The 18,831-nt window shown below is 38.5% G+C and overlaps 1 protein-coding gene across 2 annotated transcripts; it reads left to right on the top strand.

The window, feature by feature from the left end:
- The first annotated feature begins 562 nt into the window (after window positions 1–562).
- On the top strand, window positions 563–15,399 carry pde6d (phosphodiesterase 6D, cGMP-specific, rod, delta). Of its 2 annotated transcripts, XR_011597429.1 has the most exons (6): window positions 563–716; window positions 9,848–9,936; window positions 11,174–11,299; window positions 13,023–13,128; window positions 13,653–13,805; window positions 14,263–15,399. XR_011597429.1 is itself a non-coding variant. In XM_070909231.1 (5 exons), exons 1-5 carry the CDS (start codon window positions 667–669, stop codon window positions 13,732–13,734), a joined length of 453 nt encoding a protein of 150 aa, XP_070765332.1. In that variant the 5' UTR covers window positions 563–666; the 3' UTR covers window positions 13,735–15,399. The 2 variants fall into 2 exon arrangements, 1 of the variants encoding a protein (XP_070765332.1); XM_070909231.1 differs by having other exon boundaries at window positions 13,653–15,399.
- Window positions 15,400–18,831: the final 3,432 nt, after the last annotated feature.

The raw sequence follows: 18,831 nt of genomic DNA, 5'->3' as shown, positions 1-18,831 counted from the left end.
GAATATGATTGGCTTCTTCAGGCAGAATGCTCTGGATGGGGACTGGTGTGAGCCAAGTAAACGAATTCAAGCCATAAGGTAAAATAGTGTGAAAAAACTAAGGCTATTGACTCACTCCATATTTTTGTTTTATTCAATAGTCTCAAACTTTTGTTTCATGTTCTCTGTTTTCCCATCCATTTGTTTTGATGTGGGAAATGTTGTATTTTGCTTTTGAGGTAGTATGCATGTATACTTTTTGAATGAGAAAATGAGTGGTACCATAGTCAATGAGTGGTACATACACGGACCATTCCGCCTTGGCCCCAATCACACTTCGTAGTGTGTGCGGCGTTGCCCCTGGTGACGCGTCTCTAGCCAGTTTAGTCCCACCCATACTTCTCATTCTCGGCCTATGATTGGCTGTTAGTAGTTACCCTGTGCCTTTGACTGGCTAGGGTAGCTGTCTGTTAGTTAGCTGGGTATATTAAGCTGATTGCATTATCGGATCAGATTTAACCTGCAGTCCAACAATATAGAGTTAAGTACACATAGTTTATGCTATTTTCAGGCAAACATTAACTGGCAGTGTAGTTAGCTCACTAGTTAAGCTATCACCAACAGCAGTGTTGTTATTTCAGCAGATCCTGGGTTTTCTGTAAGGAACGAAAACAGACGATTTCTGAAATGTCTTCAGACGAAGACAGGGCCAAGGAAATTTTGAAGGGCTTCAAACTGTATCCTTTTTGCTGTTGAGGCGGTTTGGTGATGTTCTGCGAAGGTTAGACACATTGTATTAGGTTAACTGTTTGTCCTGTTTATTACTAGATAACGCCATCTAACATTAGCAAGATGTGTTGAGATCTTGTGACTGTTGTTGAGTACAGTAAGGTTAGCAGTTGTGGCTAACCTGTCATTTTCACGTCTCACTTGATAACGGCAGCTACACAGCTGATGTTTGTCTTTATTTGATGAGACCAAAGAACTTGTTCCTGCAGTTACGGACCTAGCTAGTTCATATCTGAATGATGGCCTGTCTGATAAAATGAGTGGCCTCGTCCCGTGGCTAACTTGCCTGGCTAACTGCTCAGTGCGCTTGCTGTGGCAGCTGTAACGATAAATACCCTATATAGCAACAGTGACATGCGATGGAGATAATGTTAAGATTGACGAAGGTGGTTGTCAGATACCGGCTGACCTTTGTCAAACGTTTACTATTAGTGAGCTCTTAGCTTAAAGTTAAAAGCAGAAATTTTACTAGCGTCAAGTATGTAGCCTGTTAGCTGTATGGCAGCTACGTACATATTGGAAGATGTCAAACCCAGGTGCGCCCCTTGTTTGTATGGAAGTGATGCTAAACTTTATTACAAATCAGTGAATTTCATTGCTGCTTAAAGATCATACTAGTGTATTTTGAATGTTTTATCCCATCCACTATATACTTACAATGGTGTTTTAAGGTCTTGAATGTTTTTGTTTCTATCACAGTGACCACAACGTCTGCTTGTATTACTGTCAGAGCTGTTGTCATTGTTGAATGGTGTTGCAGTAAATTTTCAAATCAGACAGCAGCTATTTGAAAATAGTCACTTTGTTTCAAGAGGGATTTTAAAAGTGAAATTACTTTGCAAGTGAATTTATGTCAGCCAGGTTTTATATTGTGCATATTCTCCACACACACACACACCAGGCACTTTTTATTTTTTATTTTGCTTTAGCATTTGTCTTTATTAGATAGTATACTGAGCAGAGAAAGCACAGGAAGAGAAAGAGAGTGGGGTACGACAGGCCTTATTCAAACATGTGATTTTCTATTTGTATGGTATGCGTCCTAGACCACTAGCTCACCTGAACACCCTGGCACTTGATTAGTTTGCTGATATTTTTCTCCTGTACTGCTCTTTATAGCACTCATTTGTTTTGACAACACTCATCTGGTTGGGTTTGCTTGTAGTATGACTTGCAATATGTTGCTTAGGGTAAGATCATCTACAACATACTTTAAATTGTGTATACATATAAGCCTGGCTGAACATTCATTCTCTGCTTGAGATAAGCCGTGAGTTTCTCTGTTTAATTTGTCCAGACTTTTCAAACGATTTTCTGTGTTCATGGTCCAATAAGCTAATATGAGGAAACATATGTTCTCACATTGTCAAGGCTATCCAAAAAACAGCTTCCAGCTCAATAGCAGCTATTCAGCTCTGACTTGCCAGCTGCTTTTACACATACTTTAACTTTTTTAACTTAGATTTATAGATGGTGGAAAAACACTTGGGTAGGCCGTTTCAGATTAGATAGGCAAGGGAGATCGTAACACCTAATAGTGTTGTTAATCTACTTGAGCCATTCTGACATTTTATGTTAAAATACGTTAAATGAAATTAATTACAGTACATGTTACAAAACATGATTTTGGAGGTGTAGCACAAGGGGGACAGAGGTATTTATAAACTCTTCACTGAGGTGTTTTATACACAAGGGAATCAAAATGATTATTGTGTCACATTTTAAAGCACTGAGGGGAGCTACTAATAGTAAAAAGTCTTTGGTAGAACAAAATGATAGTAAATCAATTGAATACGACAAAACCAATGGGAAAATACAACATAAAATTTAAAAGGAAAAAGGTGTAGGCTGAAGCCACTTATTGGGCAACTTATTACGCCATAGGACCAGCCCTTCTTACTTAGGCATCACTATATATCTGGTGAGGGAGTGACTGGGCCTTGCCTCTCTGCAAAACGGGCAACCCAAAAAGTAAACAGAATTTATTGCCAAACTTTCTAAAATGACATCTATGTTTGGAACAACAAATCCTGTCATTGGTGTATATTGTATTGTATTGTGTGTGCATATATTGTATAAGTTCACAGCACCTGCCTTCACATTTTCACTTCCCCTCTGCTACCATAAATTTGCCAAGCGTCATTCACCTGAAAATATTGTTTGAATATTTGTGTGTGTGTGTGTGTGTGTGTGAGATGCTGTCCATATTACTGACTGGACTGTGTCTTCATGTGACCGTGTAGGACTGAATTAGCCCCAGTAATACCTTCTAGAATAATCAGCAGCCTGCTACATTCACTTCAATGGAGGCCCAGTCAGCGACAACATTACCATACAACTGTAGCTTAACTAAAACTACTTTAGTTTAGCTAAAAGTAAACATTTAGTTTAGTCATTTAGCTATTTAGGAAACATGTCCCCTTTACTTATCTCGGTCTATACATAAGATGAAGATGTGAATGTTTGTATATGTTTCTTAGTAAGGTCAGGCCTCTTGCTGTAGTGTGGTAATGCCTAAATCCATGATTTAGTGGAACAGGGATTTACTACCTTCTGTCCATACAGCATCATTAGAGCCAGCACAGAGGCTAAACAGCATATGATTCTGTTTTATTTCTTTTCTACACTGTAACGGTAAATTTGTCATTTTGACATAGCTGATTATAATAGAATCTGCACACTGTTCTTTTGCTCCCAGAAAATTTTTATTCATTGTTGTGAAAACAGTGTACAGACTGGTATTCTTTGCCCTGAATTTCTAATACCAGTCAAAAGGCTAATTATGGGCCTCATGCATTGTTAAATGTTTTGTCAAAGTTAGCATCTAAGTTCCTATATAAGATGACCATTGGAGAGAAGGAATCAGAATGCAATAGTCAAATCACAGGATGATAATCTGACTTATCCATATCCATTGAGTCAGACTGAGTTATTGGTAGCACATGAATCAGAGTGTTCTGGACAGACACGGTTGGGATTCAGCCTGGCAACTACACTCATTTACACACTTGGGCCTGCTCCAAGAAGCAGGTTCACTAAGTTGTGTAACCTAGATTGAAATGATGATGTCTTCTTAAGTAAAACTAAAGAGATTTTGTTGGGACACCATGAGATACTTCTATAGGTAACTCTGTAAATGATCTCACTTATATAGCGCTTTTCAACCTTCACAGTTCCCAAAGCGCTTTACAGCTAAGTCTCATTCACCCATTCACTCACACATTCACACACCAATGGTGACCGAGCTGCCATGCTGGTCTCCATCGGGAGCAGCTTAGGGTTCAGTGTCTTGCTCAAGGACACTTTGACATGACGGGGGCAGCCGGGGATTTTACCCCCAACCCGCTCTAACCAGCTTTACCTCCCGTGTGACAGTTCTAACCACTGGGCCACCATGCCGACCTAAAAACATCTTGTTGAAACAGTCCTCTGATTTAAAAGTGGTTATTCATACGCACAATATTTCATTTAATAATACATTTTCAATAAAATGTTAACAAATGTCTGCATTGTTTTGCAGAAAGATTTGTCAATTAACTGGTTAATTGACCGATTGACAGAAAAATAATGAATGACAGTTATTTATTAATAATTTTAACATGTCATCAAATGAATACTCTTCTCGATTTGTCTTTTTTTCATTCGATATACTAATCAACTGAAAAATAGTCAATAGACTAATTGATAACAAAAATCTGATTTAAAAAAAAAAGCAGTTCATTAGTTCATTGTTGAAATTGTTGAAATGTGGATATTGTGTGTAAGGGTGATTCTCCTCTGCCTGTCTATAGTGTGGCAGGATTGGGCTCAGTTTGCCCTGTTGTTCGCATGCCTTCTTTTTATCTAATGCAAAAGGAAAAATTCATTATAAAATTGTAAATGTAGGTACGCATTACAAATACTACTACAATATTATAATAGTGAAGCTTTGAAAACCACAAGTATTGACTTAAAATGAATGGATGGCAAGGATACATTCCATGGTTTACATGTATTTATAGTGTTGCTGAGTTATTGCAGTATGAACTGACTGAATTGAAAACTTGTATCTGTTTAATACGAGTATGTTGGTGCCTGCACTTTGAGCCATTAACGCGTCTTTAAAAATAAATGCAGACTTAACTGTGACAGCAGCTTTTCACTGGGGGCTCATTAACTTGTGTGTGTATGTTCTGACAGATTTGTGTAGGCACCCTGGTGGTTTACACATACACAATGTTCAGCAGGCCCTGAGGAGGCCATGATACAACCTTGCATGATGCTGATGGAGCTTAAATCAATTGCTGTACAAGATTTTCTTCTGTTTAGTTTGTGAGGAAGTGATTTCAGATAGAATCAAGGAAAAGGGCACACATTATCAGATGTGAACAGTAAATGTTTTTTGATTATGGTTTCCTTCCTATAAGAAGTTGCCCACTTCTTTTGTTGGCGTCCTGCTAAAAGTACGTGTGTATTCATTTTCTCTTCTTTTTTTTATGCCTCCGCGCTGGCGATAGTCGTGTCCAGAGTGTTGTTTTCGGGTTGTCCGTCCCATTCTCGTGAAGGCGATATCTCAGGAATGCCTTGAGTCTTCAAATTTGCCACAAACATCCACTTGGACTCAAGGATGACCTGATTAGAATTTGGTCAAAGATCAAGGTCACTGTGACCTCACAAAACACATTTTTGGCCATAACTCACGAATTGATGACCATATTTCACAGTTGGTCAGACAATGAATTGGTGACACTTTTGATTCAAAGGTCACTGTGACCTCAAGATGACCTTGACAAACTTTTTGGCCATAATTCAAGAATTGATGCAGTAATTAAACGATGAAGTGATTTTTTTTTTACCCAAAAGGTCAAAGGTCAACTTCACTGTGACATCATAATATCCTTGAAAAAAACTTTCTTTTTGGCCATTATTCAACACCATAAGTCAGGAACAGAAGGGGAGATTGTGACCATATTTCACAGTTGGTTGGCTACTGAATAAGTGACACTTGTCTCGAAGGTCATTGTGACCTCAAAAGAGGTTTTCAGCCATAAAGAATGAATTGGGCAATTCCAGGCAATTTCACACACGTTGACTGGGACGACACAATGAGTAAACATTAACTAGCACAGTACGGGCTTTCCTCATATCTCATATCTCTGCCTTTCACTTCCTGTCTCATCCTGAATTTTGAGCGTCATTAGAATCACGTGACTGCAAACAACGTTTTGGAGCGCGCCTTGCTGATCATGACCCTGTGAATGAGTTAGTGAGTTTCACATACACTCACACTACTCACAGAGGCTTGGCATCTAGGATAGAACAAAAGTACCGAATCTACATATCTTATATGCGCCTGGACAAACATGGATATAAACTGCAGCTTGAGTGGTGATTTAGAGTTTAGAGTAGTGCGAAAGAGCATAATTTAGAGGGACATTGCAGTGTGGCCTTGATTATTCTGGAAGGTGTGGAGGATGATGAGTTTGATGTAGGAGATTGGATTTAGTTAGACTTGAGAGGATTACAGAAACCATTCAACTCAGCACACTTTACTAGAAAGCCAGAGGAAGAGGTGGGGGATGGTGGAGGTAGTGGAGCTCTGCTGTCAGTTCGATCTGACCCTCAAGGGTTTCTGTAGGCCAATACAGCACTAATGTTGATAATTGTTTAATAATGATATAATATGATCATTTTTATGCCCCTAAATTTTATTTTAAATTATAAACTTTATTTTGAAAAGCCATTTAAAAAAGCCTCACTAAAGTATTTTAGGGTTTGCTACTTAATAAATGTAGTCCATATATGGTTTGCTCACCCTTGCTGTTTCACTAGCTCAGTATTTGTTGATTATTGGTATTTTTATACCTCTCACTGGAGACTTTCATGCAAACAAAGAAATTAAACAATTTAAGGTCTAAATCATTTGAGATAAAACATCAAATAAAATGTATGTATAGAGTATAGAGGTAAGACTAGATTTTGCAAATGGAAAAGTCTTGCAGAAGGTAAAACAAATAAATTAAAATGAATTACACTAATCTTTAGTCTAATTGATGTAATATTATATGACTTGCATGCTGGTGAAGATGCCTGTCTTCATTACAGTGGCACTTGCACAAACTTTTCTTCTACAAGTCCTGCTACCTTGTGTCCCTGAATGCAACAGGAGCCACGTGAAAGCTGATGTGCAAAATAAATTGTGTCCTCTCAGTTTACTGCATAGATAATAGTATGCTAGCATGTCAGAGTCCTGGATCTTTAGAAGCTGTGTCTTTTGAGGCAGTTGATTGTGGTCGTGAGGTGGAAAAAAGGGCCTCACAGATGGTGTGGAGTCAAGTGCGTGTGACACTAAGTAGTATCTGAATGTGACAGGATGCTGAGTGGAGAATCTTCGAGAACAGAGGGCTGTGGGATGATGGTTCTTTATTGGTGTCCATCAGTCTGAAACCAAAGATAAAATTTGGCTTTCTCAACTTTCAACACAGTGTCTTGATTACTAGCAGTCACAAAAGCAGCAACAACACTGACCAACTTAGAATCCCAGGTTGAACTGTTGAAAGCAGTGTCAAAAAGGCATAGGCTTGACATTTTATCCTTAGTCAGGCCCAAGGCAATGGTTGAATGTCAAAATGGGTTCAAACCTCAAAACAACAACATAGCATATTTAGTTTTGAGAAACGATAATGACAACCATATTAGTGTACAGAACTGAAAATGAATCGATTTGGCATTACAAAAACCTTTACATGACTCTTTCTCACTCCTGCAGCAGCCATCTCTCCTTAGTGTAAAGTATATTATACACCACAGGATAATTCAGTTAAAATGGTCATCTTCTCATTCCTTAATTTCCTCTCCTGGTTTCCACAGTTAAAAAGGTGTGTATACATTGATAGATCAGTAGCAGTAATTTTTTTGCAGTATGGCCCCAGATATGTTGTTATAATGATTGTGAAGACACAGCATGAGATGCTGTAATGTACAGTGGAATCACTGACTAGGTCTTTACAGGCTCTGTGATTGACGGTTGTATTGTATTTAATGTGTGTGGAGGTCAGGAACAGCTGACCAACTGACTGATGGGACAGCTAGCAGCCAGCATCATCTACACAAATGCTTCTTCAGCTTTCTCTTTCTCCCTTACACACTGTTCTCTTTAGGTTACCTATAAGCTAGCAATGTTTCTTGTCATCCGTCCTCAGCTAGATTTTGACTAATATGGATTTCTTAAGCATGATATTATTTGCTGTAATTTTGGACCAATATTGTGCTCTACGTCAAATACTAGTGCCTAGTTAGCCTTGTTTGCTAATAATAGACCTTCAGGTGTTCTTTGTAACAAAACGGTTGCAGTTCAAATAAAAACTGAATCTTATCACAAATCTCCTCTGGTAAAATAATGCTTAGGAATTAAAATTGTGTTTTGAATTAAACAGATAGTGTATGATTAAGTGTGCACACTTTATTCAACAGGTAAGTTTATTAGACTGTGTTTCAGCTCCCACAGTTGTCAACAGTATATCCTCCTGCGGTGTAGACTGAGGCTCTGCATGTGTTGCTCTGCATTGCCTCTGTTGTTTTAGTCAGTGTTTAGTCCTACTAAAAATAGCTCTTTCTCATGACAGTAAGGTAAAGTGTCTAAAATAGTGTTGACAATTGGGATCACAAGATACATTACATAGAGAAATTCATGTAATGATTATAAGAAATGTACTTCAGCACTGTCCTAGTTAGCTGTATATCAGTTTGTATATTTGCACATATATCGTAGCTTGGTCTTAATGGTGTACAACCACAGGTCTACATAGTCGGTTCATATATTATAGTATACAGCCCTTTAGCTGCAAAGAAACTGCAAGGCCAGTTTTCTGTGCTGGACAGAGTTGCAGCCACACAGAAATTATATAAAAAAAAAATCATACTGCAGTCTCCAACCTTATTTGTGTCTTTTTTGTTGTTGTTTTTTGCACCAAACTGGAGTAACCAGTGGAGTCTAAAACTGCAAGTCTGCAAAATTGTAAAGAACTTGTGGTTGTACAATTTCCCCCCGGGGATCAATAAAGTATTTCTGATTCTGTTAATCCTCAAATACTTTCAGTAAGTGGTCCAGTACAGTAAAAGTAATCTGAAGATACATGTGAACAGGTGATAAGCATCCCTGTCATAGCTGGTAGCTGGTAGATGGCTGGGCAGGAAGTTGAAATGTCATTAGTGACTAAATGTATGTTTTAACCCAGGCAATGTTGTGCTCCCAGCAAGCTCCATAAATCAAATGTTACCATAAGCTGTTATGTTAGGATTGCAATTGGTGGAGGGTGACCTTTTGATTCAGGGAAAGAACTGAAGGGAAAGGTTGCACTTGTTTTACTTATTAACTTAGCTAGCTAGCTAATTTACCTTATTTGCTAATAAATATCAGCTGATAAGTATCAGTGATCTGATCGCCCTATCTCCAATTGGAGATTTTGGAATTTTGTTACTTTTCTATTTTAAATACAATATATGTTTTTTCTGATTTGGGAAAAAAATAGAATTCATATTTTGCTACAAAGATATCAACGTATTGTAGATGACTGTCCTGCAAATTGTCCAATATTACTGAATCACTTGTATAGTGATGCCATTGGGCAGAATTTTGTGATAGTATTGCTTTGTAAGTTAACCTGTGATGGCCACCCCTAATCTCTATCCTTTCCCTGTTAACCTGAACAGAGGTTCTTACCCTGCTTATTTCTTCCATCTGAACGACTGTGAGCTGATTAAAGCTCCACCACAGCCTCGTCTTACCTGTTCCCTGAGTCTTCTGGGCGGCATGGTGGCGCAGTGGTTAGCTCTGTTGCACAGAAGGTAGAGCAGGGTAGAGTGGGTTGGGGAACTATAGAACTATTTTGTAGGAGAAATAAAAGAAACTTTCCAGAGTGGATATGATGAAATGAGTTCGTTTAAAGTTAACTCTTAAAATGTCAAGTGATAGATACTGCATTAAAAGTGGATCAGTCTGTTTTCCTTCTAGTATTTAAATTGTTCCATGGATATTTCAATTCAGTTCATTTTGTATATTCTTTATTTTGGTTGTTGTCACTTAACCTTTTCCTGGCAGAAACTGGATGAATCTCCGTGATGCAGAGACGGGCAAAGTGCTGTGGCAGGGAACTGAGGACCTCTCTGTACCAGGAGTAGAACATGAAGGTATATTCACACACCAAATTTAGAATTAGACACACATACACTATATGTATCGTAGCAGAACAAGTTGATGGCTTTTGAAAATCTTTTTTTCCACTATTTTGACCTTTTTTTCACATTGTGCCATTCTTCAGTTCACATAACATTTGCTTATCAGCTACATTATCTGAGATCATTACTGAGGACCATTACAGATAGCAATGTTATTCTAAATATGATTATAAATCAGTCTGGTGTATGTCACATCACCGTTTTGGCCAATGCCCAGGATGCTCACACTCGGACTCTAAGCGTGAGCGAGCAAAAGGATGTTGACTGCCATTCACTTAACGGTGTCATTAATAACAAGGACAAAACTCCACATAGAACCTTTAGGTGTAGTGAAGATAAAGTTATGCTCAATGTTATGAAATATGAAATGTTATTTACAAATGAATAATCACTTAAATATAGAACTAACCTAGTATAATGTCTACTCTTCATGAAACCCTCATGCTCATGCCCAGGATGCTTGCGCAAGGATGCTGACTACCGTTCACTTAACGGCCAGCGGTGTCATTAATAACAAGGACTTTCTGAAAACACCACACAGAACCTTTATAATTAAAGATTAAAGCTGTGTAATGAACCATGCCATGCAAGAAGGTGTTGCTGTAACTAAAATCTTTGTCCAGAGTTGCTGGATGTCAACATTTTTACTTCATGATTATAAATTAACAAATAATGAGTCATGATGTCCAGTACAATGCAGTGGTCCTCAATTGGCTTTAAGAAGTTAATTAACAGGCTCTCTGAGAAAGAATTAGGGTATTCTGTAATGTTTAAAAATACAATTACGTGAGTAATGTTGAATATGTGGCTTTTTTAAATATTGAAGATAATGCTAATTTCTACACATTTTTAGCATTTGGTGATAGAACGTCTCAAAAAAGTGTCAGTGTTTAAGTAGGGCTAGAATTGGTACTTCACTGTTTACAGGCCTCTTTCAGCATGTGGCAATCAACCAGTGCCACACATTGTCTCATTGTCTCACTTTGATGGAAACCTACAAAGCTTAAAGGGAAAAGGTAACCTAAAAACAAAATGGTTTGCTTTTGAAAACTCTGGTTGCTATTAGTCACATTTTGCAACTGAACAAGTTGCAAGCCTTGAATCCATAGCTCTGCCAGTGAACCTCTATTGTACACTGTCAAAACGAACTGTCAACACAATTGTTTATTGTTTCTCACTGTCTTCCCAGCTCGTGTCCCAAAGAAGATCCTGAAGTGTAAAGCAGTGTCCAGAGAACTGAATTTTTCCTCTTCAGAGAAACTGGAGAAGTTCAGACTGGAGCAGAAAGTTTTCTTCAAAGGGCAGTGTCTAGAAGGTAATCAGCCCAAATACTTAACTGATTACAGGGACAAGAACCTGAAGGTTAGTCAGTTAAAGGTACCCTGTGGTGCTTTGACTACTTGATTGATTAATAATAGCACTGTGGATCAGTGTTTTAACAAGTGGGTTACTGTTGTTTGTTCTCATGAACACAGTGGAACCATTGGCAAGCATGTACATCACACCAACTGATAAAGTGGTGGCAGTGACATGACAAGAAACACAGCAATGCGCCAACAAAAGGCAGGGAAGAAGAAGCTAGCAAGTTCACATGGATGTAAACACTATGTTTCAAAATTGTCAAAAAACCTGCTTTGCAAATTTCCAAAGGAAGGAAAAGAATTCAACTCATTTGTTAGACCTCAAGGATATACACACGGTGTGTTTTGATGAGAAACATTGAATGTTAACATAACTTTTATTTGTTTACAAGAAAACTCCACAGGGCACATTGAATAAGTCAGACTGTCAGTTTTTTAGACTCTAAATGCTGTCTCTTCATAAATCTTAGACTTGCTTGTAGAGCATCTGAAAGGTAAATGTCAAGGGAATGGGGGGTCCTGCAGAGACCTCAACAGCATTATGTGTAAAAAAAAAAAAAAAAAACAATGGAAACATATGACTGAGGTTGTAATCATGAGTTGCAGCATCTTTCATATCATCAATACATGTTGTGGGGCCAATTGCCTTCTTGCATATCTAGGGTCATTATATTATCATAAATCTGTGAAATCAAATGTTTCTGAAAAGGTTCATATTTACAGATGTAAGGCTGAGATTGAGGTTAAGAAGGAAAATTAGGAAATAAGGTGGTAACAAAATGAGTGAATCCACATGAAATATCAAACTTGCACCAGGCCAAAATCACACACTCATAGACAAAATCTTCAAAACACTTCTGCCCTCTGATAAAACAAAGCTGACCACAATCAGAAATTTTACTATAGAAATACTATTAAACCACTGCTGCAACCTACAGAGATACTAGATTGAGACTAGACTGATAAAACACAGCTTTTAATATTCAGAATGATTAAATCAATTAATCAATCTATTTTGGTTTGCATCAGCCATAAAAATCACAGTGAAAAAATAAAATCAGACAGGGAGGAGCGGGTGCAGCCTTGGCGTGTCCCTCCAAACAAAGGAAAATCAGATTGAATTTCTTCGGTGCATACAGAAACCGTAGAAGTATATAAATGATCAACCTAGGAAATTATTGCATCCCCAAAGCCAAAGTTATTTATAAAGGTGAAAAGAGAGTTCCATTCGAGAATGAGTGCTTGGTTCCCTCAAACATAAGATACAGCAGTTGCTTTAACACCCTCAGATCTTCAAACTTCTGCCCCACCTTACTGTTAATGTTTTAAAGCACACACATGCGCAGAGTTATTATGATAGGGTAAGAGAAGAACAGGAGCTTCACCAACAGACAGCTCAGTTAGCTGTGATCTTTTGTAAATTGTTGTCACTTCCCTGTTACTGTGTGTTTGGAGTGCTGTCCCTGCTGTACAGAGGTGAGGTTACTGGGAGCCCCAGGGGACAACACACAATCGACACCAACACAACATGTTTATGTTGCTGGTTTCCACCAGAGAGGGAAAAAGTCTCTGAAACAGTATTAGGACCATTAACACACTGTATAAACCCAGTAATCCTAATAATGATGTATGTTGTTAAGGCAGCACTGAGCTCTTTCTTTGTCTGTGTCTGTGCAGAATGGTTCTTTGAGTTTGGTTTTGTTATCCCCAACTCCACCAACACATGGCAGTCTCTTATAGAAGCAGCTCCAGAGTCCCAGATGATGCCAGCCAATGTTTTAACGTGAGTCTCCACACATGATCTTTATTTCTCTGTTTTATGTGTCTGTACCGCTGAGTATTGAATATATCATAACATTCAGTAATACAAAAACAAGTGTACGTCTACATGTTAGTTACAGGTTATGTCTAACATGATTATATGTTGTAAAGAAAAGTGCACTCACTTTGACTTTTGAAATTAAGTGGTTTAGATAATCTGGATAAACTGTTGGTTTGTTTCCAACCTGTCTGACTGCTTGAGTTTCTTGCTCCGTCAGATTCTATTTAAGTGATATAACCATGTTCTCAGGTCTCTTAAGATCTCTTAATTCACTTGGTGAGTACAGTGTTATCATAATTGACAAGAATGAAAACAACAGGATTAAGAGCCAAGTTGTGATCAACTGAAATTTCCCTTTAACTCTGTGTTGATTCTTGCAATCATGTTATATAGTGTACATGTATTTTTTGTGGCAGAGATAGTAGTGGAATTGTCTGAGAGATTTGATATCTCAGTTAAAGTTGACATGTGTCTTTGTATTCCAGTGGTAATGTGATCATAGAGACCAAGTTCTACGATGATGACCTCCATGTCAGTACCTCCAGGGTACGACTTTTCTACGTCTGACCTTTGATCCTTGACCCCTGACTCTACCGTCCAAAATGCTGACGTCCTGCCAAGGTCTATAAATTACCAAGGTTAGCTACAATTTGCAGCAGTAAACAGCTCATTGCTGACTTGGAATCAGCACAATTGGGTGAAACACAGCTGTGGTCCCACAGTCAATAAAGTGAGCTTTGTGTTTGGTTGTTCTCTTGTTTTGTGTTGACCTGAAAACTTCTTCTAGACCTTGGGAGGAGAGGGAAGAGGAGGAGAGAGCACTCTGTTGTTTCCTTCGTTCCAAGATCCTCTCTCTGCACCCCCCCCCCCCCACCCCCACACCCAGACTGCTCCATTGTAAATACCTTACAACTGATTAGCCAGGGAGCCACTCTGAAATGACACGATTCATGCTTTTTTTAACTCACTCACTCCAAGGTTGCATTTACTCAGGAACAAAACACCAGACTTTTAACCTGTCTGATCTGATCTTCTCCTTTCTGTCTCAACATGGAAACACTGCTCTCCATGTGTCGTCCATTTAAACACGAGCAGCATGTCAGTGTCGTGGGAAGATGCAGCTCGGTGTCTCTACTGAGCTACGTTCAAGAGGTCTTCATTATACTAGGTAACATTTCCTCTACCTGTGTCACATTCCAGAGGCTACCTCCTGTGAAGTCCACATTTGGCAGTTTGTCATCATAGGTAAATAAGGCTGTCCCATTCCAAAGGCACAGTGAAATGCAGCCTCTATTAGTACGCATTTGACGAACACAGCAGGTGTATTGTTTGTCGTCCTCAATATCCCAAAATCCTTTGCACTGGTCAGTTTTTGTCTACTTATAAAGTCAGAAAATTGTTCAGTCTATTGTCAGAGAAATGAAAGTTTTATATAGATATATTTGGACATATTTACTTTGTTGGCCAAAAACTCAACTCTGAAATCTCCACTTTTACGAGTTGATAAGGATTGCCTGAATGCACTCTTAAAGGTGGTCTCTGTGAGGTCAAGTATTGGAACTGCTGATGTAGCTTTAGTCCTCTGAAGGACATACCTTTTGCAGGTAGCCTCTGCAGTGGGACGCAGCTTCTACCAACTAAACCTTTCCTGTTTTCTGACTATATGAACTAGTTTAGAGCAGTGGTTTTCAATGTATAGTGTGATGGAGGACCAAGCGCCTGTTTTTATTCCAGTCCACCACAAGAGCCGCTTATTTAACTGGATTGCATCTTGTCTGTATTGTTTGGAATGAAAACCTGCACACTGTCATGATGACACATGTTTGAAAAGCACTGTGTTTGAGGGACATTCATCAGCAAACAGGAGGGGGTTTTGTTACATTCATTTATATTTACTTTCAGAGGTATACTTACTTAAAATATTCAACTTTCAACTAAATCATCATCTGGTGTAGACCAAGACCTGCATAATTTATAAGAATTTATTTTTAGTAGTTCACCTGTTTACAATTGTATCCCAACTAGACCCAGATGTTAACAGCTGTTTAAGGTTTTTAAGGCAGCTCTGCTCTGTACATCTTGGCTAGATTTTTAACTTTGACTTCCCATCCAATTCACTGCGTTCATGTCATTGTTTGTTTTTTCTTAGCTGCTAAATGAGCTGTGTAAAATAGACTTGTGTTTTAATAAGACAGGAGTTGTCAATTAAAGTCATCCAATGTTGTAATAACATGATGTGTGTGTGTGTGTGTGTGTGTGTGGTCTTTAGTTTGTTACTTTAAATAACGTTACATGCACCTGTGTGGGTTAATCATGTTTGAACACAGTGACAAAAATGCAGTGCCATCTAGCAAATAATATTTATTGAAAATACTTGTGCTAATTATAGATGCCTCCATACATGATGGCTGGAAGTACATCCAAGTGAATGCCAGTATGAACAGCACCAGTTCTGTTGGGAAACATTAAAAAGCACTATCAAAATGGCTTTACTATTGCATGGAGACATATATAAATGGATGGTTAGATCATTACATACACCAGAGAAAGGAAGTTTGTGACTTACCATACACACAGAGGGAGCGCATAATCGCCATCACTGTCTTCATCACTGTCGTCATCACTATCGACTTCCCTGGTTTCTTCCTCCAAAGATGAGACAGACTCTGATGGTGTCATCGTTCACTCAAATCCAGTGATGTCATACTAAACATAATAAAATAACATGAGAATAGCATCACATGACTGCAAATCACTAATGCTGAGACCAGAATATAACCATCAAGCATGCAGGATATAATTCATATGCTAACATTTGTCACTGTAATGGAAAATATACCTTACATCAAGTTGCTGAAGTGATGTGTCCTCATTGTTGCTGGTATCCAGCTCTCCAACACTCGCTACAGAGAAGTCATTTGTGAAAATGAGGGAATCAAGTTTAAATCCAAATTAACCTGAGAGAGGGCATCTGTCTTGACAAGTTCAGCTGGTTTCCTGATGGTTCTCAGTGAGGACAACAATGGAAAAGGCTATTTGGGCCAATCTGATTTTACACAACAGCAAACAAAAAAAAATTAGACTCACCGGTCAATTCAATTCAATTCAATTCAATTTTCAATTGAATTTTATTTGTATAGCCAAATCACAACAAAAGTCATCTCATGACACTTTACAAATAGAGCAGGTCCAGACCGTACTCTTTATAATGTAACAACAACAGTTCCCACCACGAGGAAGCATTTTGGTGACAGTGACAAGGAAAAACTAAGAGGCAGATACCTCGAGCAGAACCAGACTCTAGGTGGGCGGACATCTGCTTTGACCGGTTGGGTGGGAGAGAGGGATACAGAGGGACGCAGAGACACAGACAGACAGACAGGCAGAGATGTATAGCAGCACCAGCAGTAGCCATAGCAACTGTAATTATAATAATAATAGAAATATGACTGATACTAGTAGTTACAGCTGTAATAATAATAACTGAAATCTGACTAATAATAACAATAACAGCTTTAGTAATAATAATAATACAATCCACAGGAGCCTGCGAGACAAGAAAGCACAAAGAAACTCAAGGGAAGATATAAAGTTAGTAACGTGCATTGGTGGGACATGAATGTGTAAAGATGGAGAGGGAGAGGAGGAAAGCTCAGTGCATCATGGGAAGTCCCTCAGCAGTCTAGGCCTATAGCAGCATAACTAGGGGCTTGTCCAGGCAGGCCTGAGCCAGCCCTAACTATAAGCATTATCAAAAAGCAAAAGATAGATCCAGCCAAAAGCAGAACTAGATCCAGCCAAAATGCAAGATGTTGCTGGGTCTGGCAATGTGTCTAACTGCTGTGTAGACGTTACTCTCATCTTCTCATAACTGCAAGACACATTCAATTCAATTCTATTTATATAGTGTCAAATCACAACAAAAGTCATCTCATGACACTTTACAAGTACTCTTTTTTTAAATACTCTTTATTATTACAGAAACACAACAGTTCCCACCAGGAGCAAGCACTTTGGTGACAGTGGCAAGGAAAAACTGCCTTTTAAGAGGCAGAAACCTTGAGCAGAACCAGCCTCTGGGTGGGTGGTCATCTGCTTTGACCGTTTGGGTTTGAGAACCCATTATACATATAATACCAATATATACCAAATATATAATAATATAATTATAGATCTCAAATAGAAGGAATAGGCTGCAGAGAACTCACATCCTCTTTCTAACTTTCTAGCAGGCCATAGACTGCTTTCATTTGCAAAGTGCCTCTTTAATGGAGAGTTGGCTCTGTGAGGACCTTGATAAGAATTTATGTGTTAATAGCCCCCTTAAAGTTTCCAGTGCTGCCCTTTAGTGAATTAATCCAAAATGTATCTGTTACTGGCCTGTTATATGACTGAATGCTCAAAAACCAGATTAATTTATGGGATTGCCATCGAATTCTGGATGTCACAAGTTGGCAGAGAAGCGGTGCCATAACATGTTAGCTGGTTGAGGGCTTTGTTTGCTTTAGTCATGTTTATCTTTTACTAGGTATCTTTTATTAGGTAGTTGAAGATGCATGAGGCTTGATGCTAGAGCCTTTCCTTTGTGAAATGTTCGCTTGAAACATTAATACACTATATTCATCATCCTCAAATTAAGATGAGCAATCATCCTTCAATTGGTGATTATCATTACACAGCCATTTTTCTTTTTTTACCGTTTTGTTGTTGGCCTCTTCTTTGGCCTAGAACCTTGTCTCATGCCTTTTATTTCCCCCCTCATGAATGAGGCAGACCAGTCAAATGAATACAGATTTATCCTCTTGCCTCTGCCAAGATTTAGAAAATATTTTGACTTCCTCTGAACAATCTTGCAGTACAATCTCTCAAGTGGGAGCCAGCCACCTCTGTGCCTAATGATTATGTGTCTCATTCCCCCTCTGATTGATATCAATGAAGTCCAAGCCTCCCAGTTTGTCGGGCTTTGGTGCCCGCTCAGGCCTTTACCCTCCAGCCCAGGCTTGTCACCTGTATCTGATTTGATTCCTTTAATCATCCCTAAGGTCGAACAATATATTACTCCTTCGATCATTCCTACTTGAATCACTGTTAGATACCCTATTCATTATTCAAATCGTATTGTTACTGCATCAAATTTAATTACAATCCCCCTCCAGCCTTCTATCGCTACTTCTGATCCCACTCCAGACACTCTATTTAACCCACATACCTTTAAGAACAGAAACAGCCTAGGGATAATTCATTTGAATATTAGAAATTTACTTCAGAGCTTAGATCATGTAAATATATTAGTTCTGCAGACAGATTCTGATATCTTGGTGTGTAAATTACTTGGATGTAGCAATAAAGGTGTGGTGGTTATATATGTTAGATCAGTTTCCTCTGTAACAATTCTAAATGCTGTCACCATACCAACATATTTTGAATTTCTTGCACTTAAGGTTCAGTTAGGGCTTCATTCAGTAATTGTGGTAGGGGTCTATAGACCCCATCTGCTGATACAAGTTCCATTGACAAAATAGCAGATCTCAGTATTCCGATGTTGAATTAATTGTTGTGGGTGACTTTAATCTGAATTGGCTGAATAATACATCTGCTTTCTCAAGGAGGGTTGTAGTAACCTCAATTCATTTCAGCTGATTATACAACACACTAGGCAAAATT

The sequence above is a fragment of the Enoplosus armatus genome, chromosome 7, assembly GCF_043641665.1.
Source record: "Enoplosus armatus isolate fEnoArm2 chromosome 7, fEnoArm2.hap1, whole genome shotgun sequence".
In the NCBI taxonomy this organism is placed as follows: Eukaryota; Metazoa; Chordata; class Actinopteri; order Centrarchiformes; family Enoplosidae; genus Enoplosus; species Enoplosus armatus.
This window is presented reverse-complemented; position numbering and strand designations above follow the sequence as displayed.

Bases quoted from the DNA above. Each gene is read 5' to 3' on its own strand.
- pde6d (XM_070909231.1), top strand. From the start codon at position 667: ATGTCTTCAGACGAAGACAGGGCCAAGGAAATTTTGAAGGGCTTCAAA. The intron at 9,937-11,173 runs GTATATTCACAC...CTGTCTTCCCAG, and splicing joins ACCAGGAGTAGAACATGAAG to CTCGTGTCCCAAAGAAGATC. The intron at 11,300-13,022 runs GTAATCAGCCCA...GTGTCTGTGCAG, and splicing joins CAAAGGGCAGTGTCTAGAAG to AATGGTTCTTTGAGTTTGGT.